This window comes from Coregonus lavaretus (assembly GCF_964263955.1).
Source record: "Coregonus lavaretus genome assembly, chromosome: 10".
In the NCBI taxonomy this organism is placed as follows: Eukaryota; Metazoa; Chordata; class Actinopteri; order Salmoniformes; family Salmonidae; genus Coregonus; species Coregonus lavaretus.
In genome coordinates this window covers 26731390-26758759 of record NC_139997.1, presented here as the reverse complement: position 1 = coordinate 26758759, position 27370 = coordinate 26731390, and the positions used below count along the sequence as shown (strand labels likewise).

The following is a 27370-nucleotide window of genomic DNA, read 5'->3' as shown; positions in this document are numbered from 1 at the left end:
GTGTGGTGGCCAGGCATCGACCACGACATTGAAGCCCTGGTCAGGGATTGTGCTGCATGCCTCCTCAGTGGGAAAACAGGACAGTCCGCCCCACCCCCCCTGCAGCCTCTCGCATGGCCGTCCCACCCCAGGGAGCACATCCAACTGGACATCTGTGGCGAGATCCATGGACACGCAGTCCCTCACCATCAGCGCTTCCTGGTGGTGGTGTATGACCTCCACTCTAAGTGGCCAGAAGTGGTTCCTGTCGGAACTGTCACAGCACAGGCCATCGTGGACATCCTAGACAGCCTGTTCACAAGGTGGGGCCTACCCCTCACCCTTACCACGGACAATGGGCCCCAGCTAACCTCTGCCGAGTTCTCCTCATATCTCAGCAACAAGGGAATCAAACACATCCGCACGGCCTACTACAACCCACAAGCTAACGGAGGGGTGGAACGCTTCAACCAAACGCTGAAGAACGGCATCAGAGCGCACCTGGTCCAGGGGTGCACGTTCCAAACTGCTTTGAATCAAACGCTAATGCACTACAGAGCAAGCAAACACACAACAACACAGGTCTCCCCGGCATCCCTCATGCTAGGTCGTGAGATGGAACTGCCACTGGACAGACTCAGAACACAGAGAGTAGCAGAACCGGCGACTAGGCGCACCCAAGAACAGCAGGCAGTGACCAGGCACCAAAGAGCAATGAAACAGCGTTTTGACAAGGCACACAGGGTGAAGAAGTCGATCATTCAAGTGTCAGACTGGGCGGCAGGGATGTAGCTCAGTTGATAGAGCATGGCGTTTGCAACGGCAGGGTTGTGGGTTCGATTCCCACGGGGGGCCAGTATAAAAAAAATATGTATTCACTAACTGTAAGTCGCTCTGGATAAGAGCGTCTGCTAAATGACTAAAATGTAAATGTAAAATGTAAGTCAGGAACCAATATACACAATCAGTTAGGAAAGCAAAGGCTAGCTTTTTCAAACAAATTTGCATCCTGTAGCACTAACTCCAAAAAGTTTTGGGACACTAAAGTCCATGGAGAATAAGAGCACCTCCTCCCAGCTGCCCACTGCACTGAGGCTAGGAAACACTGTCACCACTGATAAATCTACGATAATTGAGAATTTCAACAAACATTTTGCTACGGCTGGCCATGCTTTCCACCTGGCTACCCTTACCCCGGCCACCAGCTCTTTACCCTCCGCTGCAACTTGGCCATGCCGACTCTGTCAATCACCGCATTCTTATTGGCAGACTAAATAGCCTTGGTTTCTCAAATGACTACCTTGCCTGGTTCACCAACTACTTCTCAGAGTTCAATGTGTCAAATCGGAGGGCCTGTTGTCTGGACCTCTGGCAGTCTCTATGGGGGTGCCACAAGGTTCAATTCTCGGGCCGACTCTATTCTCTGTGTATATCAATTATGTTGCTCTTGCTGCTGGTGACTCTCAGATCCACTTCTACGCAGACAACACCATTTTGTATCCATCTGGCCCTTCATTGGACACTGTGTTAACAAACCTCCAAACGAGCTTCAGTGCCATACAACACTCCTTTCGTGGCCTCCAACTGCTCTTAAACGCTAGTAAAACGAAATGCATGCTCTTCAATCGAACGCTGCTTGCACCCGCCCGCCCGACTAGAATCACTACTCTTGGCGGGTCTGACTTAGAATATGTGGACAACTACAAATACCTAGGTGTCTGGTTAGACCGTAAACTCTCCTTCCAGACTCACATTAAGCATCTCCAATCCAAAGTTAAATCTAGAATCGGCTTCCTATTTCGCAACAAAGCCTCCTTCACTCATGCTGCCAAACATGCCCTCGTAAAACTGACTATCCTACCGATCCTTGACTTCGGCGATGTCATTTACAAAATAGCCTCCAACACTCTACTCAGCAAAGTGGATGTAGTCTTTCACAGTGCCATCCGTTTTGTCACCAAAGCCCCATATACTACCCACCATTGTGACCTGTATTCTCTCGTTGGCTGGCCCTCACTACATATTCGTTGCCAAACCCACTGGCTCCAGGTCATCTATAAATCACTGCTACGCAAATCCCCGCCTTATCTTAGCTCATTGGTCACCATAGCAACACCCACCCGTAGTATGCGCTCCAGCAGGTATATCTCACTGGTCATCCCCAAAGTCAACACCTCTTTTGGCCGCCATTCCTTCCAGTTCTCTGCTGCCAATGACTGGAACGAACTGCAAAAATCTCTGAAACTGGAGACACTTATCTCCCTCACTAACTTTAAGCATCAGTTGTCAGAGCAGCTTACCGATCACTGCACCTGTACATAGCCCATCTGTAATTAGCCCACCCAACTACCTCATCCCCATATTGTTATTTACATTATTTATTTTGCTCATTTGCACCCCAGTATCTCTATTTGCACATCATCTTCTGCACATCTATCACTCCAGTGTTAATACTAAATTGTAATTATTTTGCACTATGGCCTATTTATTGCCTTACCTCCATAACTTACTACATTTGCACACACTGTATATAGATTTTCTATTGTGTTATTGACTGTACGTTTTGTTTGTCCCATATGTATCTGTGTTGTTGTTGTTGTTTTTATCGCACAGCTTTGTTTTATCTTGGCCAGGTCGCAGTTGTAAATGGGAACTTGTTCAACTGGCATACCTGGTTAAATAAAGATGAAATAAAATTCAAATTAAAAAAAGTTTTAAATGGTGGCAGCCAGTTAACAGTTTTCTGTGGATTTCATTCTGTGTGGGTAAAATGCTTTTTCACTCATTGGCTGACATGACTGGGGTACTTAGGGTGGTTCTAGGGAAATTCTTAAGACATGACAGCATGATTTATTGCTTTTAACTGTTGTAAAACAATTCATATAGAAAAATGTTTCCTGCTGCTTAATCTTGGTTGAACATAATACAATGTGATTTAAGAATACATTGGAGATAATTGATTATTTGAATTGCATGTACTACATCTGTAAATGTCTTGAGTTGATATTTATCAAAGAATCTTGCTATGTTTTGTCTAATAGTTTTAAGAGGATATGAGTAAGGAAGCCAGATGAACTTGAACTGAAAGATAAATGAATGTTTATGCCTTGTAAAATTATTGATTCGTGTATAATATTTTGAATTCACTTCGCTCTCTGAAAATTTGATCTGGCACAGTATGAGTTATATACTGTGCATGTGTTTGATATCCATCAAGAGACCTCTTACATTGTGTTGGTGTGTTCATAATAATGTTTTCCATTTTGTAATGACAGCAGAAATGGAACCAAATTCCCCTGGGTTACCCAGAAAAAGGTTAATTCATAAAAATACATTGTATTAGTCACGTGCACTGAACACAACAGGTGTAGACTTTACATGGCATAGACACTTCAGCTGAAGTCTTAAAGCGCTACCATTATTACAGTGATCACTTCACTACCACATGCTCATTTATTTGTAAAGCATTGAATTTGTAAGTCAGCCTTAAAAGGCGTTGTGGTTATCATTTCTATTGAATAACTTGTCTACCCTTCCCTTGGATAGTGCTGCTGTGTGTAATTGTCTCAAATATCCCCTTTATTTGGGATGTGCATAAACAAGGCCGTGGCTTTCATTTTAGACAGCGTTTAATTTAGGATTTCACTGTGGCGTGTAATGTTTCCTGCAGAACAGTAATTTCAATAATGTGAGGAATCTTCAGCAAATCATGAGTTCTCTGCATGCTTCTGCAAGGGCCCCTTTGCAAATGTCTATACGGTACTGTGTACATTTCTGTGTATGTATATATATATACACAGTGGGGAGAACAAGTATTTGATACACTGCCGATTTTGCAGGTTTTCCTACTTACAAAGCATCTAGAGGTCTGTAATTTTTATCATAGGTACACTTCAACTGTGAGAGACGGAATCTAAAACAAAAAATCACGTATGATTTTTAAGTAATTAATTTGCATTTTATTGCATGACATAAGTATTTGACACATCAGAAAAGCAGAACTTCATATTTGGTACAGAAACCTTTGTTTGCAATTACAGAGATCATACGTTTCCTGTAGGTCTTTACCAGGTTTGCACACACTGCAGCAGGGATTTTGGCCCACTCCTCCATACAGACCTTCTTCAGATCCTTCAGGTTTCGGGGCTGTCGCTGGGCAATACAGACTTTCAGCTCCCTCCAAAGATTTTCTATTGGGTTCAGACGGGCATGTATATGTGCTTTCTTGAGCAGGGGGACCTTGCGGGCGCTGCAGGATTTCAGTCCTTCACAGCGTAGTGTGTTACCAATTGTTTTCTTGGTGACTATGGTCCCAGCTGCCTTGAGATCATTGACAAGATCCTCCCGTGTAGTTCTGGGCTGATTCCTCACCGTTCTCATGATCATTGCAACTCCACGAGGTGAGATCCTGCATGGAGCCCCAGACCGAGGGAGATTGACAGTTCTTTTGTGTTTCTTCCATTTGCGAATAATCGCACCAACTGTTGTCATCTTCTCACCAAGCTGTTTGGCGATGGTCTTGTAGCCCATTCCAGCCTTGTGTAGGTCTACAATCTTGTCCCTGACATCCTTGGAGAGCTCTTTGGTCTTGGCCATGGTGGAGAGTTTGGAATCTGATTGATTGATTGCTTCTGTGGACAGGTGTCTTTTATACAGGTAACAAACAGATTAGGAGCACTCCCTTTAAGAGTGTGCTACTAATCTCAGCTCGTTACCTGTATAAAAGACACCTGGGAGCCAGAAATCTTTCTGATTGAGAGGGGGTCAAATACTTATTTCCCTCATTAAAATGCAAATCAATTTATAACATTTGACATGCGTTTTTCTGGATTTTTTTGTTATTCTGTCTCCCACTGTTCAAATAAACCTACCATTAAAATGATACTGATAATTTCTTTGTCAGTGGGCAAACGTACAAAATCAGCAGGGGATCAAATACTTTTTTCCCCTCACTGTATATATAATTCATTATTTTATGGTATGCATGACTGTTTCTCAAAAACAATGTTTGATTGGAGGGCAATCCTGTAAAAGGCTCTTAGTAGAAGCCATAAAACAATTATGGAATTCCAGATACTAAAATAAAAATGGGAAATGCATCTTGTTCAGAAAGCTCTTCCAACCAAGGGTTGAAGATAGGTATGCTATGGAAAACAAGTATTAGGGCTAGATTCAATCTTGACCGTGAAGATCATAGCACGATTGAAATTTAAAGAATTTCCCATTGAGCCGACATATGCAGCATTTACCGTGAATGCAGGAACATTGCCTTTAAATTTCATTGTGCTATAGCGCGGATCTTCTGTGGTCCGGATTGAATCTATGCCCGACTTGCCTTAAATTAATCTCCCTTTGTTTTAAGACATCTCAGTTACTGTTCAAGACCATGAATAGATGTAGCTGGTCTAAGATGTAAACTATACATCAAAGATAAGGTATGGAGATAAAAACTGCTGTCACATGAACCATGCGACTGACACCCATCCCATCCTTCCGCCAAGGTGACAGCCCTGTAAATCACACTGACAGAGGAGCAAATCACACAATAAGAGATTAACTGAGATAAGGATCCATTGTTTAATAGTGAAGCTGAATAACATCTCCACCCAGGCCAGTATGCAGAGCTAAATGTTCATGCAGTTAAAATAGCCACATATTGGAAAGATAGGTAGTCAGTCATGGCAGTACTGTACATACATTAATTTTATTCTCCAGATAGACAAACATACATGGTGTGTATAAAACATTGGATATTTTCTCATTTCAACTACTGGTTCCAAAAATGTGACATACTGCCCTCATGGCTGACACAATGACTAGCCTTATATCAACTCAGTGACTCATGTCATGAGACAGACTATCTTAGCAAGTGTTTGAGTATTCACAATAGCACTTCATTATTATTTTGGTTGTTTGGAAAGCAGTGGGATAACTGTGGATGAAGGATGGCTCCCTTAACGGTCTCAGACACTGAAATGGTTATTGATGTCCTTGATCTGTTTCATCATTTCTCCTATGTGCTCTCCCCTGGAAGAGAGGGGGAAACAAAAAGGCTGTCAAGAGGCTACTTGAGGAAAAGAACACTGCCAGTGTTACGGACATCACGTTGCTTGCTTAGCGAGTACCACTCCCTCCTCCGAGTCGGTTCATACCTGCCTCGAACTCGAGACCTCTGCTTTGCTAACACACGTGACTGCCCTCCTTAACATTCCAATGGTTTGAGACTCCCAAAAGGTACCAATTAAATGGCTCCATCTGCAACATTTCAAGCTAGCTGTGGAGTGAGCTTACGGTACGTTCTTAACTCCGTTACACCAGTTCATATCAGACAAGACTCGGGACCAATATTAAACAGACAAATTCTACAAACAAACCAGAAGTCAATGGGTGTCATACAGTGAGGGAAAAAAGTATTTGATCCCCTGCTGATTCTGTACGTTTGCCCACTGACAAAGACATGATCAGTCTATAATTTTAATGGTAGGTTTATTTGAACAGTGAGAGACAGAATAACAACAAAAAAATCCAGAAAAACGCATGTCAAAATTTTTATAAATTGATTTGCATTTTAATGAGGGAAATATGTATTTGACCCCTCTGCAAAACATGACCTAGTACTTGGTGGCAAAACCCTTATTGGCAATCACAGAGGTCAGACGTTTCTTGTAGATGGCCACCAGGTTTGCACACATCTCAGGAGGGATTTTGTTCCACTCCTCTTTGCAGATCTTCTCCAAGTCATTAAGGTTTCGAGGCTGACGTTTGGCAACTCGAACCTTCAGCTCCCTCCACAGATTTTCTATGGGATTAAGGTCTGGAGACTGGCTAGGCCACTCCAGGACCTTAATGTGCTTCTTCTTGAGCCACTCCTTTGTTGCCTTGGCCGTGTGTTTTGGGTCATTGTCATGCTGGAACACCCATCCACGACCCATTTTCAATGCCCTGGCTGAGGGAAGGAGGTTCTCACCCAAGATTTGACAGTACATGGCCCCGTCCATCGTCCCTTTGATGAGGTGAAGTTGTCCTGTCCCCTTAGCAGAAAAACACCCCCAAAGCATAATGTTTCCACCTCCATGTTTGACGGTAGGGATGGTGTTCTTGGGGTCATAGGCAGCATTCCTCCTCCTCCAAACACGGCGAGTTGAGTTGATGCCAAAGAGCTCCATTTTGGTCTCATCTGACCACAACACTTTCACCCAGTTCTCCTCTGAATCATTCAGATGTTCATTGGCAAACTTCAGACGGCCCTGTATATGTGCTTTCTTTAGCAGGGGGACCTTGCGGGCGCTGCGGGATTTCAGTCCTTCACGGCGTAGTGCGTTACCAATTGTTTTCTTCGTGACTATGGTCCCAGCTGCCTTGAGATCATTGACAAGATCCTCCCGTGTAGTTCTGGGCTGATTCCTCACCGTTCTCATGATCATTGCAACTCCACGAGGTGAGATCTTGCATGGAGCCCCAGACCGAGGGAGATTGACAGTTATTTTGTGTTTCTTCCATTTGCGAATAATCGCACCAACTGTTGTCACCTTCTTACCAAGCTGCTTGGCATTGGTCTTGTAGCCCATTCCAGCCTTGTGTAGGTCTACAATCTTGTCCCTGACATCCTTAGAGCTCTTTGGTCTTGGCCATGGTGGAGAGTTTGGAATCTGATTGATTGATTGCTTCTGGCTCCCAGGTGTATTTTATACAGGTAACAAACAGATTAGAAGCACTCCCTTTAAGAGTGTGCTCCTAATCTCAGCTCGTTACCTGTATAAAAGACACCTGGGAGCCAGAAATACTTATTTCCCTCATTAAAATACAAATGAATTTATAACATTTTTGACATGCGTTTTTCTGGATTTTTTTGTTGTTATTCTGTCTCTCACTGTTCAAATTAACCTACCATTAAAATTATAGTCTGATCATGTCTTTGTCAGTGGGCAAACATACAAAATCAGCTGGGGATCAAATACTTTTTTCCCCTCACTGTAAGTCCAACAGGCTGGCAAACTAGTATGCCACCCAGGTAAGAGCTGCCCATACTCACTGTTCCTTTATCACTCCCTGGACACACTTCCTCTGGTGGGGGTTGAGGGCGACAGTAGCTCTGGCTGGAGACAGCCCTTTGTCCATCTGTTTCTTTTGGTACTCCTTCTTCATATTTACCTGGAAGAAGATAAGACACCAGTCCAGTTAATACTGTGAACCAGTACGAGGCTCCATGAGGATGACGATAGAGACCTCAAGAGGGCAGCTCACTTGTTTAATGCCGTTGCCCAGGTGATGCAGCTGGTCATTGATGGTCTGCAGCTCTTTCTTCATGTCCTTCTCGCTGTCAGACAGAACGGGCAGCTGACTGCGCAGACTGCCCAGGACCTGCTTCACGCTGGGGTAGTACAGAACACATACACAAGTCAGTTAGAGAAGGAGGAAATAGGCTCATATCTGTTTACATATCTGATCTGTTGCTATAATAAAAGCTCTGAAGCAGCTCACATTAGTTTTTTGAGAGGAAGCCAGTTATGTTGCTTGGGTATCTGACCGTTTTGAAGACGGGTTTGAGTTTCGTAAAAACATCTGAAACTGAAGCCCTGAAGAAAGTTTAGATTTGAAAGACGAGCGTATCTAGCTACCTGTTCATGGTGGCCTCCTGGCGATACTTGGCATCCTCATACTTATCAGCCAGAAGCTCTGCAGACTCTCGCAGGCTTTTCCTATTGATAGAACAATAAACAAGGTGAAGAACAGCTCCAACGTATATGAAATGCAGGTGAAGCTCATATGAAGCCTCTGTACTTCCATCACTGTAATTCACATGCTTCCGTTTGGCCTCATCAACCCCAGACTGCCGGCGTAGAAAATCACTTACATCACACACTATATGACCTCATTGGATGATGATCATATTAGGCTATATGTACACTGGGAGCAAACAGGTTAACAAATATACATTATACTGAGAGTCAATGAAACAGTGATGACAGACAATTTCATTCCAAGACTACTTGGAGCACATTTCTGCCACTGCTAAAAACTCTGAAAAGGGCTTCAGACAATACAACAATTTCTTACAGTACATCAATATGCTGCTGCCTGCTCTGGTTCTTCATGTAATACATGTCTCTGTCTTTTATATTACCTCGCTCTGTAAAATGAAAAAGCGTATGTGAAATGCATTGGTATTACAATATAACAAAGGCACTACATCCAATCCATTATTATTTCAAGTGCTATTATTGTTAGCACAATTCTGAGTTGTTGGATGCCTTGGGTGTGCATAGCCATGGGCAATGTTCCCTCAAATTTATTGGGGCACTGAGCAAATTTTAGGTCTTGTGAGCGGAAACTTGAACATCGTGAGAATTTTTTGAAACTTCTGGTGCATATTTACAGTGAACACTGAGGCTGTACCCTTACCGTTTTAGACAGTAGCCAATAGGCTATTGTGGCTATTTGAGCATAATGTAGGCCTATCAACAAAACCAATGGAACAAATCCCTTAACATTTTCACAAGGAAATTGCTTTTGATTTCTATCATATAGCCTACAGTTGCCTATATGTGGTGTTCAGTGCAGGCCTACATTGCATGATACTTTTAAAAACGTTTTTACATTATGAAGGGCTTGACATTAATTATTTTTTACTTGGTCTGTAACACCATGGGCCAAATAGATGACTGTAAATTGCATAGAATTGTGTTGTATGATGCAAGAAACCACTTTACAAAATAAAATAAATTATTATCATAGAGAATTAGACAATGTAGTCTACCCCTCTGCCTATTGGCATATTAAAGCCTGTCACAAAATACAACACTGCCCCTGGGCTAATAACTCGCAAAGAATATCAACAAATGTGCACACGTGCGGCTCTGATTGAAAAGCGCACGGGGGTGATTGAAAGACCGCTAGTGGGCTACCCCCGCTGCGCTCTGGCTCTGCCTACAACAAAATCACAGACTCAATATTGTGAAGTTAGATTTGTTTTGGTTTGTTGCATTGAAAATGTTGATTCGATCACAGGAAAACCTTGATCTATATAGTGCAAACTAATTGGGCGAACTCAGTGAAGTTCAATCTCTTGCGTCTCTGCGCAGCATGGCATTTCTGGAGGCACGCGCGCAGTTTAGCGGGAACATTGGCCATGGGCATCAAGTACTACGTTTATTGGGAAACTTGTGTCCCTATTTCACCTCTCCTCTCTGCACAGGGCTAGGTCCTCCAGCTGCTTGTTCTTCTGTCCTGTCAGTAGTTTCACCCTGAAGAAAAAAAAAACCAGTCAGCAACATGCTTCCTCACATGGACACGTATGTGTGTCAAATCAAATTTTAATTGGTAGTGTACAAATGTTTTCCAGATGTTATCGCATGTGCGGCGTAACGCGTATGTTTCTATCTCCTAACAATACACACAAATCCAGAAAAATAAGATAAATGTCAGAATCGGGTATGCATATACAGTGGGGGAAAAAAGTATTTAGTCAGCCACCAATTGTGCAAGTTCTCCCACTTAAAAAGATGAGGCCTGTAATTTTCATCATAGGTACACGTCAACTATGACAGACAAATTGAGGAAAAAAATACAGAAAATCACATTGTAGGATTTTTAATGAATTTATTTGCAAATTATAGTGGAAAATAAGTATTTGGTCACCTACAAACAAGCAAGATTTCTGGCTCTCACAGACCTGTAACTTCTTCTTTAAGAGGCTCCTCTGTCCTCCACTCGTTACCTGTATTAATGGCACCTGTTTGAACTTGTTATCAGTATAAAAGACACCTGTCCACAACCTCAAACAGTCACACTCCAAACTCCACTATGGCCAAGACCAAAGAGCTGTCAAAGGACACCAGAAACAACATTGTAGACCTGCACCAGGCTGGGAAGACTGAATCTGCAATAGGTAAGCAGCTTGGTTTGAAGAAATCAACTGTGGGAGCAATTATTAGGAAATGGAAGACATACAAGACCACTGATAATCTCCCTCGATCTGGGGCTCCACGCAAGATCTCACCCCGTGGGGTCAAAATGATCACAAGAACGGTGAGCAAAAATCCCAGAACCACACGGGGGGACCTAGTGAATGACCTGCAGAGAGCTGGGACTAAAGTAACAAAGCCTACCATCAGTAACACACTACGCCGCCAGGGACTCAAATCCTGCAGTGCCAGACGTGTCCCCCTGCTTAAGCCAGTACATGTCCAGGCCCGTCTGAAGTTTGCTAGAGTGCATTTGGATGATCCAGAAGAGGATTGGGAGAATGTCATATGGTCAGATGAAACCAAAATAGAACTTTTTGGTAAAAACTCAACTCGTCGTGTTTGGAGGACAAAGAATGCTGAGTTGCATCCAAAGAACACCATACCTACTGTGAAGCATGGGGGTGGAAACATCATGCTGTTTTTCTGCAAAGGGACCAGGACGACTGATCCGTGTAAAGGAAAGAATGGGGCCATGTATCGTGAGATTTTGAGTGAAAACCTCCTTCCATCAGCAAGGGCATTGAAGATGAAACGTGGCTGGGTCTTTCAGCATGACAATGATCCCAAACACACCGCCCGGGCAACACCTCCTTTTTTTCCCTCATTTTGTCTGTCATAGTTGACGTGTACCTATGATGAAAACTACAGGCCTCATCTTTTTAAGTGGGAGAACTTGCACAATTGGTGGCTGACTAAATACCTTTTCCCCCACTGTGTGTGTGTGTATGTATGTATGTATATATACATACACACACACACACACACACACACACACACACACATATATATATATATATATATATATATATATACACACACACAGTACCAGTGATAGTCCCACTAAGCCCAAACCAGATGGGATGGCGTATCGCTGCAGAATGCTGTGGTAGCCATGCAGGTTAAGTGTGCCTTGAATTCTAAATAAATCACAGACAGTGTCACCAGCAAAGCACCCGCACACCATCACACCACCTCCTCCATGCTTTACGGTGGGAAATACACATGCGGAGATAATCCGATCACCTAAAACGCGTCTCACAAAGACACGGCAGTTAGACCCACAAATCTCAAATTTGGACTCCAGACAAAAGGCCACATTTCCACCAGTCTAATGTCCATTGCGCGTGCTTCTTGGCCCAAGCAAGTCTCTTCTTCTTATTGGTGTCCTTTAGTAGTGGTTTCTTCGCATCAATTCGACCATGAAGGCCTGATTCACACAGTCTCCTCTGAACAGTTGATGTTGAGATGTGTCTGTTACTTGAACTCTGTGAAGCATTTATTTGGGCTGCAATTTCTGAGGCTGGTAACTCTAATGAACTTATCCTCTGCAGCAGAGGTAACTCTGGTTCTTCCATTCCTGTGGCGGTCCTCATGAGAGCCAGATTCATCATAGCGTTATGTTTTTTGCGACTGCACTTGAAGAAACTTTCAAAGTTCTTGAAATGTTCCATATTGACTGACCTTCATGTCTTAAAATAATGATGGACTGTCGTTTCTCTTTGCTTATTTGAGCTGTTCTTGCCATAATATGGACTTGGTCTTTTACCAAATAGGGCTATCTTCTGTATACCCCCCCTACCAGTGATGCCATCTCTTTCATTGTTACCCAACGCTTAGGTTTATCTCCACTTTACTCATATCCTTCCATATCCTTGTCTGTACATAATGCCCTGAATCTTTTCTACAACACCCGGAAATCTGCCCCCTTTATTCTATGTACCCAACGCACTAGAAGACCAGTTCTTAAAGCCTTTAGTCGTATCCTTATTCTAGTCCTCCTCTGTTCCTCTGGTGATGTAGAGGCTAACCCAGGCCCTGCAGCCCTCAGTATCACTCCTACTCCCCAGGCGCTATCATTTGCTGACTTCTGTAATCGCAAAAGTCTTGGTTTCTTGCACGTAAATATCAGAAGTCTACTTCCTAAGTTTGAGTTATTCACTGCGTTAGCACACTCCGCCAACCCTGATGTTCTAGCAGTGTCTGAATCCTGGCTCAGGAAGGCCACCAAAAATTCTGAAATTTCCATCCCCAACTATAACATGTTCCGTCTAGATAGAACTGCCAAAGGGGGTGGAGATACAATCTACTGTAGAGATAGCCTGCAGAGCTCTATCATACTATCCAGGTCTGTGCCCAAACAGTTTGAGCTTCTACTTCTAAAAATCCACCTTTCCAGAAATAAGTCTCTCACTGTTGCCGCTTGCTACAGACTCCCCTCAGCCCCCAGCTGTGCCCTGGACACCATATGTGAATTGATTGCCCCCCATTTATCCTCAGAGTTCGTACTGCTTGGTGACCTAAATTGGGATATGCTTAATACCCCGGCCATCCTACAATCCAAACTAGATGCCCTCAATCTCACGCAAATTATCAACGAACCTACCAGGTACAACCCTAAATCCGTAAACATGGGTACCCTCATAGATATCATCCTGACTAACATACCCTCTAAATACACCTCAGCTGTCTTCAACCAGGATCTCAGCGATCACTGCCTTATTGCCTGCGTCCGTAACGGGTCCGCGGTCAAACGACTACCCCTCATCACTGTCAAACGCTCCCTAAAACACTTTAGCGAGCAGGCCTTCCTAATTGACCTGGCCCAGGTATCCTGGATGGATATAGATCTCATTCCGTCAGTAGAGGATGCCTGGTTGTTCCTTAAAAGTAATTTCCTCTCAATCTTAAATAAACATGCCCCATTCAAAAAATACAGAACTAAGAAACGATATAGCCCCTGGTTCTCCTCAGACTTGACTGCCCTTGACCAGCACAAAAACATCCTGTGGCGTACTGCATTAGCATCAAATAGCCCCCGCGATATGCAATTTTTCAGGGAAGTTAGGAACCAATATACACAAGCAGTCAGGAAAGCAAAGGCGAACTTTTTCAAACAGAAATTTGCATCCTGTAGCACTAACTCCAAAAAGTTTTGGGACACTGTAAAGTCCATGGAGAATAAGAGCACTTCCTCCCAGTTGCCCACTGCACTGAGGCTAGGAAACACTATCACCACCGATAAATCTACAATAATCGAGAATTTCAACAAGCATTTTGCTACAGCTGGCCATGCTTTCCATCTGGCTACCACTACCCCGGCCACCAACTCTGCACCCTCCGCTGCAACTTGCCCATGCCCCCCCCGCTTCTCCTTCACACAAATTCAGACAGCTGATGTTCTGAAAGAGCTGCAAAATCTGGACCCCTACAAATCAGCTGGGCTAGACAATCTGGACCCTTTCTTTCTAAAACTAGCCGCCGAAATTGTCGCAACCCCTATTACTAGTCTGTTCAACCTCTCTTTCATAACGTCTGAGATCCCCAGAGATTGGAAAGCTGCCGCGGTCATCCCCCTCTTCAAAAGGGGGTGACACTCTAGATCCAAACTGCTACAGACCTATATCCATCCTGCCCTGCCTTTCGAAAGTATTTGAAAGCCAAGTTAACAAACAGATCACCGACCATTTCGAATACCACTGTACCTTCTCCCCTATGCAATCCGGTTTCCGAGCTGGTCATGGGTGCACTTCAGCCACGCTCAAGGTCCTAAACGATATTATAACCGCGATTGATAATAGACAGTACTGTGCAGCCGTCTTCATCGACCTGGCCAAGGCTTTCGACTCTGTCAACCACCGCATTCTTATTGGCAGACTAAATAGCCTTGGTTTCTCAAATGACTGCCTCGCCTGGTTCACCAACTACTTCTCAGATAGAGTTCAGTGTGTCAAATCGGAAGGCCTGTTGTCTGGACCTATGGCAGTCTCTATGGGGGTGCCACAGGGTTCAATTCTTGGGCCGACACTTTTCTCCGTGTATATCAATGATGTCGCTCTTGCTGCTGGTGACTCTCAGATCCACCTCTACGCAGACGACACCATTTTGTATACATCTGGCCCTTCATTGGACACTGTGTTAACAAACCTCCAAACGAGCTTCAATGCCATACAACACTCCTTCAGTAGCCTCCAACTGCTCTTAAACACTAGTAAAACTAAATGCATGCTTTTCAATCGAACGCTGCTGGCACCCGCCCACCCGACTAGAATCACCACTCTCGACGGGTCTGACCTAGAGTATGTGGACAACTACAAATACCTAGGTGTCTGGTTAGACTGTAAACTCTCCTTCCAGACTCACATAAAGAATCTCCAACCCAAAGTTAAATCTAGAATCGGCTTCCTATTTCGCAACAAAGCCTCCTTCACTCATGCTGCCAAACATGCCCTCGTAAAACTGACTATCCTACCGATCCTTGACTTCGGCGATGTCATTTACAAAATAGCCTCCAACACTCTACTCAGCAAAGTGGATGTAGTCTATCACAGTGCCATCCGTTTTGTCTCAAAAGCCCCATACACTACCCACCACTGTGACCTGTACGCTCTTGTTGGCTGGTCCTCACTACATGTTCGTCGTCAAACCCACTGGCTCCAGGCCATCTATAAATCACTGCTAGGCAAATCCCCGCCTTATCTTAGCTCATTGGTCACCATAGCAGTACCCACCCGTAGTCTGCGCTCCAGCAGGTATATCTCACTGGTCATTCCCAAAGCCAACACCTCCTTTGGCCGCCATTCCTTCCAGTTCTCTGCTGCCAATGACTGGAACGAATTGCAAAAATCTCTGAAGCTGGAGACTCTTATCTCCCTCACTAACTTTAAGCATCAGTTGTCAGAGCACCTTACCGATCACTGCACCTGTACACAGCCCATCTGAAATTAGCCCACCCAACTACCTCATCCCTATATTGTTATTTATTTTGCACCCCAGTATCTCTATTTGCACATAATCTCTTGCACATCTAGCATTCCAGTGTTAATACTATTGTAATTATTTTGCACTATAGCCTATTTATTGCCTTACCTCCATAACTTGTTACATTTGCACACACTGTATATATATTTTCTGTTGTATTTTTGACTTTATGTTTTTTTACCCCATATGTAACTGTGTTGTTTTTATTGCACTGCTTTGCTTTATCTTGGCCAGGTCGCAGTTGTAAATGAGAACTTGTTCTCAACTGGCTTACCTGGTTAAATAAAGGTGAAATAAAAAATAAAATAAAAAATACAAATACAAATACAAAAATACCTTGTCACAACACAACTGATTGGCTCAAACACATTAAGGAAAGAAATTCCACAAATTAACTTTTAAGAAGGCACAGCTGTTAATTGAATGCATTCCAGGTGACTACCTCATGAAGCTGGTTGAGAGAATGCCAAGCGTGCGCAAAGCTATCATCAAGGCAAAGGGTGGCTATTTGAAGAATCTCAAATATATCTTGATTTGTTACTAGATGATTCCAAAGTTGATGTCTTCACTATTATTCTACAATGTAGAAAATAGTAAAAATAAAGAAAAACTCTTGAATGAGTAGGTGTTCTAAAGCTTTTGACCGGTAGTGTATGTGTGTATGCATTAGTGTGTGTGTGTATCTGTTAATGAGAGTGACATTTACCTTCTCTGCATCTCCTCGCGGGCAATGTCCTGTTTGAGGATGTACTCCTCTCTGAAAACCTGTGTGGCTCTGCTCAGCAGCTGGAGACACTCTGGAGGAGGAGACGATGTGTCCTTGTCCCCTGCCCTAAACACACAGGACAACACGACCGAGTACACAAACCAAGCCTAACAGTGTTCATTTGTGCATGTTATAGGAGGAGATGGGCATGCTGTAAAGTTTTATCTAACCTTTATCAAGCCAGGTCATTGAGAAAAAAAATTGTATTTCACAAAAACGGCAACAAGGGAGGATACTACATGTAAAGATAGCGCATCATGATGCCAAAGCATGTTGCCATGGAGTCAATTAGTATCTACAAATCCAAGATCTCCTCAAGGGGTGTTTTCAATGCACTGTGGTGAGTGCGTTACCTCAGCATGAGAGGGTTGGTGGAGCTTCGGGCCAGGATGTTGCGAATGTGCTGCTCAAAGGAGTCGTCATGCAATCCACGCAGAGGAGAGCTAGCTGAGCCTACCCCCGGGTGGGAACACAGCAGGGGAGGAGAGGGAGGCCGAATGGAACTCCTAGAACACACAAAGACATCCACCATCAGTCATGACAATAATGTAATTTCTATGTTTGGACTGAAAAAATATAATGAATTGAAAAATAATAGGCTATTATCGTTCCAGAATCAAAACTGTAATTGACCAAAACACTTGAGTTCATACTGAACCATACAGGAGAGGCAGTAGTAGACACTCGTAGGTGCTGGTAATGCAGATCATGGTGGCACCCAAAGACAGGTCTGACACAATCAAGAAGCCCCGTACTGGAGCTGACAAACTGGAGAGAGAAAAAGAAAGAAAGAGATGAGCGACAGGAGATAAAAACGTAAATACAGGAGCCAACACCCCTTACCACCAAGCTGACAATCAATTACAACGGTCATCAGCTGGTTCTTCTGACTCAGGGGTGCCAAGCAGAATCTCAATATTTTCAATGATGTCATTAATATCTGATGCCTTGATAATTGTGCTACCTGCTACTGAGAGGCCTGGTACAGAGGATGTGCTCTACGATGCAGCGGTGCTCAGCAGCCAGCTCGTGGAGACTATCCTTGTCCTCATCTGTGGAGAGAGAGCATTATGGCAAAGCAGGCAAATTAATGCACTAACCACCTCTGATTTATATGGTAAACAAAACAATTGAATTGACATCCCCATCTGGACATGAAGGACTCACCTGACTGGAGGAACTTGTGCAGTTTGTTGAACCAAGTGAGGCCTACACTGTGCACTCCTGCCTCATGTGTGCAGTGGTATCTGTGCTGGCACAGAGGGTCTGAAATAGGGCATAATGCAAGTTTCAACGAAACAAAAGATACACAACAGAAAGAAAATCACATTGAAAGTACATTAGGCAAACATAATGATGGGGTGTGGACCTTTGAGACCTTGTGGGAAGTATCAATGGATCCAATTTTAGCATTCAACTATATCAGCATGACCCACTCACCTCTGTGCAGTCTGATTGGGCAAGTGAAGTCGGACTCCACAGGCTCGTCGTCCTCCCCGGCGGGCAGTTTGAGGGTGAGCTCCAGCTCCACACACTCAAACACGTAGAGAGAGGGCACTGCCTCCGAGCCCCGCAGCCAACGCTCCACTGCCTGTCAATCACACACAGAGAAGAAAAGTCCTCAAGTGTACACTCCTGGGGTGTATTCAGTGAGGTGAAATGTTCAGAATGTTGCAGATATATATGTAACAAATACAGCCAACACGATTCCCTGTTCTACCGGATAGACAATCATAACCATTCTACACAGAAAATGTGTATCTGAATATTCTGTAACGTTGCACTCTAGTACAGTACTTACTCCCGTCTCCTCCTCTTCTTCTGCTTCCAGCACCACGCAATGGTACAGTGTGCCTGTTTCCGTGGCGATGACCAGGATGTTGGGAACGCAGGGCAGGCAGAGCACGGCACAGGCGTCATAACCATAGTTATCCTCTGCCGCGGGGTACATGGGTAAGGGCCCAATGGGCTTACTGAGGCTTCCCAAACTGGAAGACAGAAAAATACAGTCTAGGGATGAGATTCAAATAAGATTCTTACTAATGGATTATCTTTTAAAGATTTCATCAAACAGTAGCATAATATACACTACCGGTCAAAAGTTTTAGAACACCTACTCATTCAAGGGTTTTTCTTTATTTTTACTATTTTCTACATTGTAGAATAATAGTGAAGACATCAAAACTATGAAATAACACATATGGAATCATGTAGTAACCAAAAGTGTTAAACAAGAGATTCTTCAAATAGCCACCCTTTGCCTTGACAGCTTTGCACACTCTTGGCATTCCCTCAACCAGCTTCACCTGGAATGCTTTTCCAACAGTCTTGAAGGAGTTCCACATATACTGAGCACTTGTTGGCTGCTTTTCCTTCACTCTGCCGTCCGACTCATCCCAAACCATCTCAAATTGGGTTGAGGTCGGGGGATTGTGGAGGCCAGGTCATATGATGCAGCACTCCATCACTCTCCTTCTTGGTAAAATAGCCCTTACACCGCCTGGAGGTGTGTTGGGTCATTGTCCTGTTGAAAAACAAATGATAGTGCCACTAAGCCCAAACCAGATGGGATGGCGTATCACTGCAGAATGCTGTGGTAGCCATGCTGGTTAAGTGTGCCTTGAATTCTAAATAAATCACAGACAGTGTCACCAGCAAAGCACCCCCACACCATAACACCACCTCCTCCATGCTTTACGGTGGGAAATACACATGCGGAGATCCTCCGTTCATCCACACCCCGCCTCACAAAAGACATGGTGGTTGGAACCAAAAGTCTCAAATTTGGACTCCAGAGCAAAGGACAAATTTCTACCGGTCTAAAGTCCATTGCTCCTGTTTCTTGGCCCAAGCAAGTCTCTTCTTCTTATTGGTGTCCTTTAGTAGTGGTTTCTTTGCAGACATTCAACTATGAAGGCCTGATTCACACAGTCTCCTCTGAACAGTTGATGTTGAGATGAGTCTGTTACTTGAACTCTGTGAAGCTTTTATTTGGGCTGCAATTTCTGAGGCTGGTAACTAATGAACTTATCGTCTGCAGCAGAGGTAACTCTGGGTCTTCCATTCCTGTGGCGGTCCTCATGAGAGCCAGATTCATCATAGCGCTTGATAGTTTTTGGCGACTGCACTTGAAGAAACTTTCAAAGTTCGTGAAATGTTCCGTATTGACTGACCTTCATGTCTTAAAGTAATGATGGACTGTCGTTTCACTTTGCCTATTTGAGCTGTTCTTGCCATAATATGGACTTGGTCTTTTACCAAATAGGGCTATCTTCTCTATACCCCCCTAGCTTGTCACAACACAACTGATTGGCTCAAAATCATTAAGAAGGAAATAAATTAACTTTTAAGAAGGCACACCTGTTAATTGAAATGCATTCCAGGTGACTACCTCATGAAGCTGGTTGAGAGAATGCCAAGAGTGTGCAAAGCTGTCATCAAGGCAAAGGGTGGCTATTTGAAGAATCTGAAATCTAAAATATATTTTAATTTGTTTAACACTTTTTTGGTTACTACATGATTCCATGTGTGTTATTTCATAGTTTTGATGTCTTCACTATTGTGTAAATAGTAAAAATAAAGAAAAACCCTTGAATGAGTAGGTGTTCTAAAACTTTCGACCGGTAGTGTATTTATAAGGTCCACCGAATAAACTTCATTGAAATTCAGTCAGACAAAACCAGAGAATACAAATGTTAAGCTGACCTACATTAAATATGCATGTAAGCAAATCCCAAGATCGCGCTTCAAGTTCGGAACTCAGGTGAGCAAAAGGCAGCCTTTAAGTTCTGAAATCAGGTAAGCAAACCCAAGATCACACTTGGCAGCCTTCAAGTTCAAAACTCAGGAAGCATCCAGTTCAGGCTTTGCCTCTTCTCTGCTTTTCCCCTGAAGGTGCTAAGCCCCTTACCTGTGTGTGAGGCTGGTGTAGCTCAGATAGGTCTCTCCGTTCTCGTAGAGGATGTAGAGGGGGTACACCAGCACATCCTCCTTGGACCGCTGGCCTGTGAGCTGTCGAGGGGCGCCGGCCACTGGCCCAAAGTCAAAAGCCACAGCGATCTCCCCCAGAGAGGCTGCATAGGAGCGCCTAAGGAGGGTTGAGAGACAGATCTTATAAGTAAGCCACATAGCAGGGTGTAGGTCAATTCCATTTTGATTTGGTAAATACAGAGGATGAAATAACTCACCCTCGAGTGTGTACACTGCTGTCCTCCTCTGACTGGGACACTGATAGCGCTCTAGCTGGAGTCTGAGGCTCTTTCAACCCATAGAACCTAAAACACACCAATACAATGTCAATGCAGTGAAATAGTATGGTCAATACAGTATAAAACTATCAAAAAGAAAGGAGGACCAAGGCACTCCACATCTAATTAATTTAAATGCCTTTATTTGTATGCCATGTTCAATGGAACCAATATTTAAAAACAGACGCGTTTCGGCTGCATGGCCTTCGTCAAGGAGTACAAAAATACGAAGAGTATAAAACTACTAATACACACATACATCACTCGCAGGAGATGGTGATGCAGATAACTAGGGGCCCTATAACTAACAAACCCATTGACTGATGAGACATAAAAAATAAATTCTAAAAGAAAACACTATCACAACAAGTCATTTCATCAATTCATTTACATATTTGTGCTTTGGAAATGGTCCAGAGCATGTTCACCTGATGGTGTTGTCAGAGGTCAGTAGCACTAGATGGGGCTCCTCCGTCTCACTGGGGAACCAGGCAGCCTGCCGCAGGGTCACTGAGGCTGAGCTGGTGAAGAAACGCTCAGCCACAGGAATAGTCCTGGTAAAGGGGAAACAACTTCACTCAGCACCGAATCTTTAGTTCATCTACTCCTTGGATTAGAGTCAACACAGGATTTGGAGTGGTGTAAGAATGTTTATTCGATATGGACTGAAATATGTTTTTTTCCTAAAACTCAAGACAATGAGCGTGGGATGGGGATCCTTTCTTACAGTAGGCTATATGGGCGAGTTAGTTCCAGCCCACGGCACGCTTCTGTTATAAAGAAAAATAAACTATGATACAGGGGCTTCCTAAATGTTCAAGTAGGGACCCTACTGAGCGCTGACAGTGCTCTAAATATCCCTAAAGGGACCAGCATAATCTGAAGAAAATGCTTTGATGGGTCGATAGTTATTTATAATAGAAGGGGTATTGGGATAACATTTCATACTCACTTGCAGTTAACTTCGCTCCGTCCTCCTTCAAACTCTGACCTCTTGCCCCACCGCTGTGGTAATTCTAGAACGGTGGCACCCCGTTGTCCAATGAGTGCGACGTGGTACTGTGTCGGGCTCAGCAACACCTGGCATACTTCGAACCGTGGTGGATTGATGCACAACAGAGTCTGAGGAAAGAAATGTAAGTCAACTGACGTTAGTCTTCAACTTCACAGGATTGGGCGATATTACAACAGCATTGTCTATTGACGATAATTGACAGCCATCGTCAATGGTGACGACGTCGTGATGTAACAGACAATGGTTTAGCCTATTTGAACTTGACTAGTGCAGCGCAGTAAAAAAAAGAGTCTCGCAGCACACAAGTGACATTCCGAGTAATTTGCTACAGCCTATTTCAATAAATATGTCATATGGCCTACAGAACCCATAACACAAGAGAGGAATGTAGGCCAGACAGAGCAGAGAATCCCACCAAAGCAGAACAAAATGTCCAGTCAGAAAATATTGTTTCTCTCTCTCTGTCGGATGCATGGTCATTAGGCTATACCCTAAACTTTTTTATGTATAAACAGACACTCCTTAACTATATTGTGTCTAGCTGTTTAAAAAAAACATCTCTCTCATCTTCTTTCTCTCCATTCGATAGGCTATGAATATGACAGAAGGCTACGCTTCATTGTTTTATGCATCACTTTCTCCCGATCAAACAAAGAATGTAATGGAGTTCTCAAAAAGTTATTTGAATAGCCTAAAAACTTAAGGTAGCCAGAGGACTAATAATGAGAGAGAATAAACAATATCAATAGCCTATAGAAAAATATAACTTAAGCTTATTAAGAAAGAAATTATCCATGCGTGCCGGGAAAATCCATCCATGCGAGGTTGAAAACCAAATGGCCAATCATTTTTTTTTTTTTTTTTTTTGTCATTTTTAGCAGACGCTCTTATCCAGAGCGACTTACAGGAGCAATTAGGGTTAAGTGCCTTGCTCAAGGGCACATCGACAGATTTTTCACCTAGTCGGCTCGGGGATTAGAACCAGCGACCTTTCGGTTACTAGCACAACACTCTTAACCACTAAGCTACCTGCATCTATCCTCCTACTAGGCCTATCATAAAAGCTTTAAGATATCTAACTTATGAACAGTAGCGTATTTCCCAAATATTCTGGCCTACGAGGGTGTTGTCTTAAAGTTGTGGCTTTCAAAAATAACAAGAATGAAAGTCTATAGCCTAAGCATAGGCCAGCGTTTCCCAAACCTCAGTCCTCAGGACCCCAATGGCTGCACGTTTTGTTTTTTGCCCCAACACTACACAGCTGATTAAAATGATCAAAGCTTGTTATTTGAATCAGCTGTGTAGTGCTAGGGCAAAAAACAAAACACATAGGCTATTCTCAAATCACAGCTTCATGAGATAGAAAATAAATAATATTGTTTGTTCTATTATTTTATGAGGCAAATAAAGCAATTATTATCCAGTTCTGAAGACGGTACTGCTTCTATCCAGCCCATGATGTAGGCCTATAACATACTGTAGTTCACTACCATAAGACAGCCCGTTTCTCATCAGACAGTCACTGCTCCATCATGTGCAAATCACACAGACAAAAACAAACCTGTTCTGCTCCTCCACCAGAAAGGAATATTAGAAAACATTTGCCATTGCCTGCACTTAGCCTCTGCCCAGGCGTTCAACAACATTATCTTTCATCATGATTCATCCAGTTACATTCAATTTCGCGCTATAGACCAACTGTCGGTTTAGCTGTTTTTTTATATTCTATTTTTTGGGGGGTGGCCAATAGGGGCGATAGCATAGTATATCACAATGTTTTATGGGTACATAATCACAATAGGACAAAGGTTGACATCGCTCAACCCTAATGCTTATCACCAAAAAATGTATGGTAACATGGATCAGGAGCTGATTAAGTCAGTGACCTTGTCCTCCAGAAATCCCTAGCCCCTTTTGGAGAATTACGTTTTGAGAGGAGTTCATTAGGTTTAACTTTAGGCAATATGATAACTCCAACTTGCCAGGGCTAGGTGGAACATTAGCTAGAGATTGTACGCCAGATATGTGATAACTATGATTCCATTACTAGGCGTTTCAGGTTATCTTATACAAAACGCCGCCATAGATGTTTTAACTAACTTGCTCTTTGCGATACCGTCTTCGTTCTCGATTCAGAGAAAATTGTATCTTATAAATATCTGTGTCCAGTTGTTGCTGGTTCTACAAAAACCAGAGAAAACTCAACGACATTAAATTCATGTTTTGTATCGAGTGAGAAATGCCTCTTACATGGCCACGTGTAGAAGTAGATGACAGTGCGACCAAAACAAAGTCAAAGATCTAACGTTACGCTGGGAAATGCTAGATGTGTGGAAGCTAAAATGGAGAGGAACCTGTTGCGGTAATAAACATAGATTTAACATATTTCTGACAGTATCCCCAAGAGCAGGTTAGTTGAAACATATTGCAGCGTATTGTATAAGCGAACCCTGTAACGCACAGTAATGAAAACATAGCTATCACGTCTGGTGTACAATCTGTAACTAACTGTAGTGGAATATTTGCCATATTGCTTACACCTGTCCAATCCTCCCAGATCTCCGCAACACAAGCGACTAGGGGGTCAGTATATAGGGGTTATTACGGGTTGTTTCTGGATAATGTGAAAAACAATTGCATGTTGCGCCAAGAATGAATGGGAGTGGCAGCTGACTGAAATTACATCGCAGGGACTATTTTAGCTTAAAAAAAACGTGTCGGAAAGTAGCTAGATGAACAACCACCCTTTAACATCGTTATCTAGCAAGAATAACGTGCTCACCTGATATTTCACACTCTCAAAGCTGTCCTCTGAATTGAGCTGCCTCAGGTTGGTCGTGTAAAAAACACTGTCTGCGTCATTCCACACGAATATGTCACCATTGAGACAAAATGTAAGATTCTTTGCAGTTCTCCTGCAATTCGCTTTGGGTTCTAAATCAAGTTTCTCTCGTAATTTAACAAATATATAATGACTTGGTAGCTCGCTTCTCCATCGCTCGCCAGCAAACGCCGCCATTTTTCACGTCGTCTGAAAATGACGTCGTCAGAGTCGTACCAATGAAAACGAACTTCAGAATACTTACAACTCGATCAGCCAATCAGATCCAGGGGCAAACTAAAGGCGTACAAACAATGGGAATTGTAGTTCTTACAACCACTGAAACGAAAGTTGCCTCAAAAGTTGATAGATAACATACCGGTAGTTGCTACAAAATGATACAATGTAACCACAGATAGAACAATCTTTGATGTTATAACAGTCAACGAAGTGAAAATGGTTTCAACGTTCAATTTGCCAGTGTACGTGCACACTCGCCTACATTACAAATGTAGGAAATACAGGTTGTAAGTAGGCAAGAATCAAACATCGCCAAACAAAATCATGGCAGAGGTTTATTACTTTTAGAACCTGCTTATAAACGTTTTATACCACGACCATGCCTTCCCGTGGGATTTCCACAGCCACAAAGTCCAAATATGGCTATATCGTACAAATTAATGAAAACAAAAATTAACTTTTTGGTCTTAATGTAAGGTTATGGTTAGGCACAACGTTAGCAGTGTGGTTAAAGTTATGGGAAAGGTTAGGATTAGGTTTAAAATCACATTTTAAGAAGTGAAATTGTAGAAATAGGCGGCGTTTATCACTTCGTGGCTGTGGTAACTAGTGACGACCTTCTCGTGGTTTTCGGTGGCATTACATTAGCTGCAATGCAATCGTGGTAAGTAGGTGTCACTGCATCTTGTATTGACTCCGCCAACAGAAGCTGTAACCCATTTTCGCTACGCGGTCTGCTTCAACACAACACGCGCTCGTTGCTTTGCTATTCATTGCGAACGACATGGAACCAGATGGGCTTGCAAACGAACTCGTCTGAACTGCTTGTGAGGGAAATACAATGTCTAATTTTAAGGACACGAACTCTACCCCAGACGGGTATAGGGCTCTAAACATGAGTGAATTGCAGGAGCTTTTACAAGATAAAGAAAAAATGGACCAGATCGTCCGACTCAATGAGAAGGTATTTGGTTCTACAATGTGGCAACTATCGAATAAAGCCACACAGTTTTACTAAATCTATCTGTGTGTTACATGTGGTTGATATTTCATGTTCCAGACTATTGCATTCAAACTTAAATAGGTGTACATTGTGTTCTCTTCAGATTTCTAGGATATGGGCAATGCATTAGCCGCTTTAGTAGCCTGCCAAGACTCTGCATTATTGTCTGCGTGGCTTCCAATGGTTTTCGAAAGCCTTTCACCCCCCATGTTCAGTGAGCAGCAGGATCAAACTATTCGAAATACTATAAAGGAACTAAAATATTCATTTGAAAACAAATCATCTTGGTCTCTCTGTCACACACACACACATACACACAATTTAATACAGTAAACACATCTCTCACACACGTTTACATTCAAATGTACCTCTTTTTGTATATTTCTGTCTTATTCCTCACTAGAACAACTATTGCTGAATGTAATGTTAAATTACTAGGGCAGTTTGTTCTTTTCCTATTTGAACCTGCAGTCTTGCACCGTTCAAAAACATTGTGATTCATGGTACATAGCCCTCTGCCTTAACTCATCAGGTGTGGCATTCATTCTTGGACGGAGAGAAAATCGTTACTCATTTGGGAATGGATGTGTGTGTGTCCAATTCAGAGCAAGACATGACATTTGAAACCTGCCTCACTGCTGCAGCAAATGAAATAGAGAGATGTTTCCAAAGTGGTTGCATCTCACCGAGAGAGGCCATGGAATTCTCCCAAGAGACTGGATCAGAATTACTTAGCTAGAGCCATGGTAGGGATTTCAGTAATGGTTGTAGTAGCAGTTATATTCGACTTGACCAAGACATTTGATCGAACATACATTTACAAAGTGTTACATGCCAGTAATAAACTAGACAATATGATACTGTAGGTTAGTTGAGACATTCACACACACTTTGTGTAAGTAAACATCAGTAGGGTGTCTGGGTGTGCTCCCCTCCCATTGCCCTTCCTGCAGATGCCATTAAAGTTTAATAAAGCCCACATATGCATGGTTGGCTGACATGTGACCATGTGGTGGTGGTAGTTGAGCTCATTTTAGCGGATGGCTCCACAGCCCCTATGATCCACTGGTGAGCAGCGCTCCAATTAATTAACGCTTTGGGGTCTCCGAGGGCAATCACCCTGAAAGGGTCATTAATGCCATAATAAGATGGATGCTTGTGTATATAGCCCATATCTCACTAGCTAGGTCCCTCTGGAGAATGTTCTCAGCCTCCTGACTGGCAGAATTGCTATCCTCTACTGGCTCCGTAGGATTTGACATGGGGTATTAGCCGAACTGTGAAAATTCAATTACAGTAATCTGGACACTGTCACTGTCTCAGTTTACCAAGCCCCCCCCCAAGACAAATCTAGCTGATCGATTCTTGCAGGTTGACTTGATGGAAAATGAGCCAGTATACTTACGCTGGCATAATAAATCATAACATATTTTTCATGTTTGTATAATATACAGTGTCTTCAGACCCCGTGACTTTTTCCACATTTTGTTACGTTACAGCCTTATTCTAAAATTGATTAAATTAATATTTATCCTCATCAATCTACACACAATACCCCATAATGACATAGCGAA

General features: G+C 43.0%; 2 protein-coding genes across 2 annotated transcripts in view; one reads left to right on the top strand and one right to left on the bottom strand.

The window, feature by feature from the left end:
• Positions 1-5535: 5535 nt before the first annotated feature.
• On the bottom strand, positions 5536-24770 carry LOC311135891 (nucleoporin 88-like). The gene is made up of 17 exons (XM_084169912.1): positions 24515-24770; positions 21670-21839; positions 21146-21271; positions 20658-20744; positions 20381-20557; positions 18272-18458; positions 17911-18061; positions 17638-17736; positions 17435-17522; positions 17134-17238; positions 16824-16976; positions 16411-16536; positions 10158-10223; positions 8598-8678; positions 8224-8350; positions 8012-8130; positions 5536-6006 (listed from the first exon to the last, which is right to left on the bottom strand). Exons 1-17 carry the CDS (start codon positions 24749-24751, stop codon positions 5943-5945), a joined length of 2163 nt encoding a protein of 720 aa, XP_084026038.1. The 5' UTR covers positions 24752-24770; the 3' UTR covers positions 5536-5942.
• A 124-nt stretch (positions 24771-24894) lies between these two features.
• Positions 24895-27370, top strand: part of LOC311136175 (vacuolar protein sorting-associated protein 37D-like) — a 42031-nt gene continuing 39555 nt past the window's right edge. The window contains exon 1 of the mRNA XM_084170270.1: positions 24895-25757. Coding sequence (XP_084026396.1) covers positions 25635-25757 — 123 coding nt within the window. The 5' untranslated portion in view covers positions 24895-25634. The remainder of the gene's footprint in view (positions 25758-27370) is intronic.

Bases quoted from the DNA above. Each gene is read 5' to 3' on its own strand.
- LOC311135891 (XM_084169912.1), bottom strand. From the start codon at position 24,751: ATGGCGGCGTTTGCTGGCGAGCGATGGAGAAGCGAGCTACCAAGTCAT. The intron at 20,745-21,145 runs GTGAACATGCTC...GGTGTGTTTTAG, and splicing joins ACCTCTGACAACACCATCAG to GTTCTATGGGTTGAAAGAGC. The intron at 10,224-16,410 runs GTAAATGTCACT...TTTTTTCTTCAG, and splicing joins CGCGAGGAGATGCAGAGAAG to GGTGAAACTACTGACAGGAC.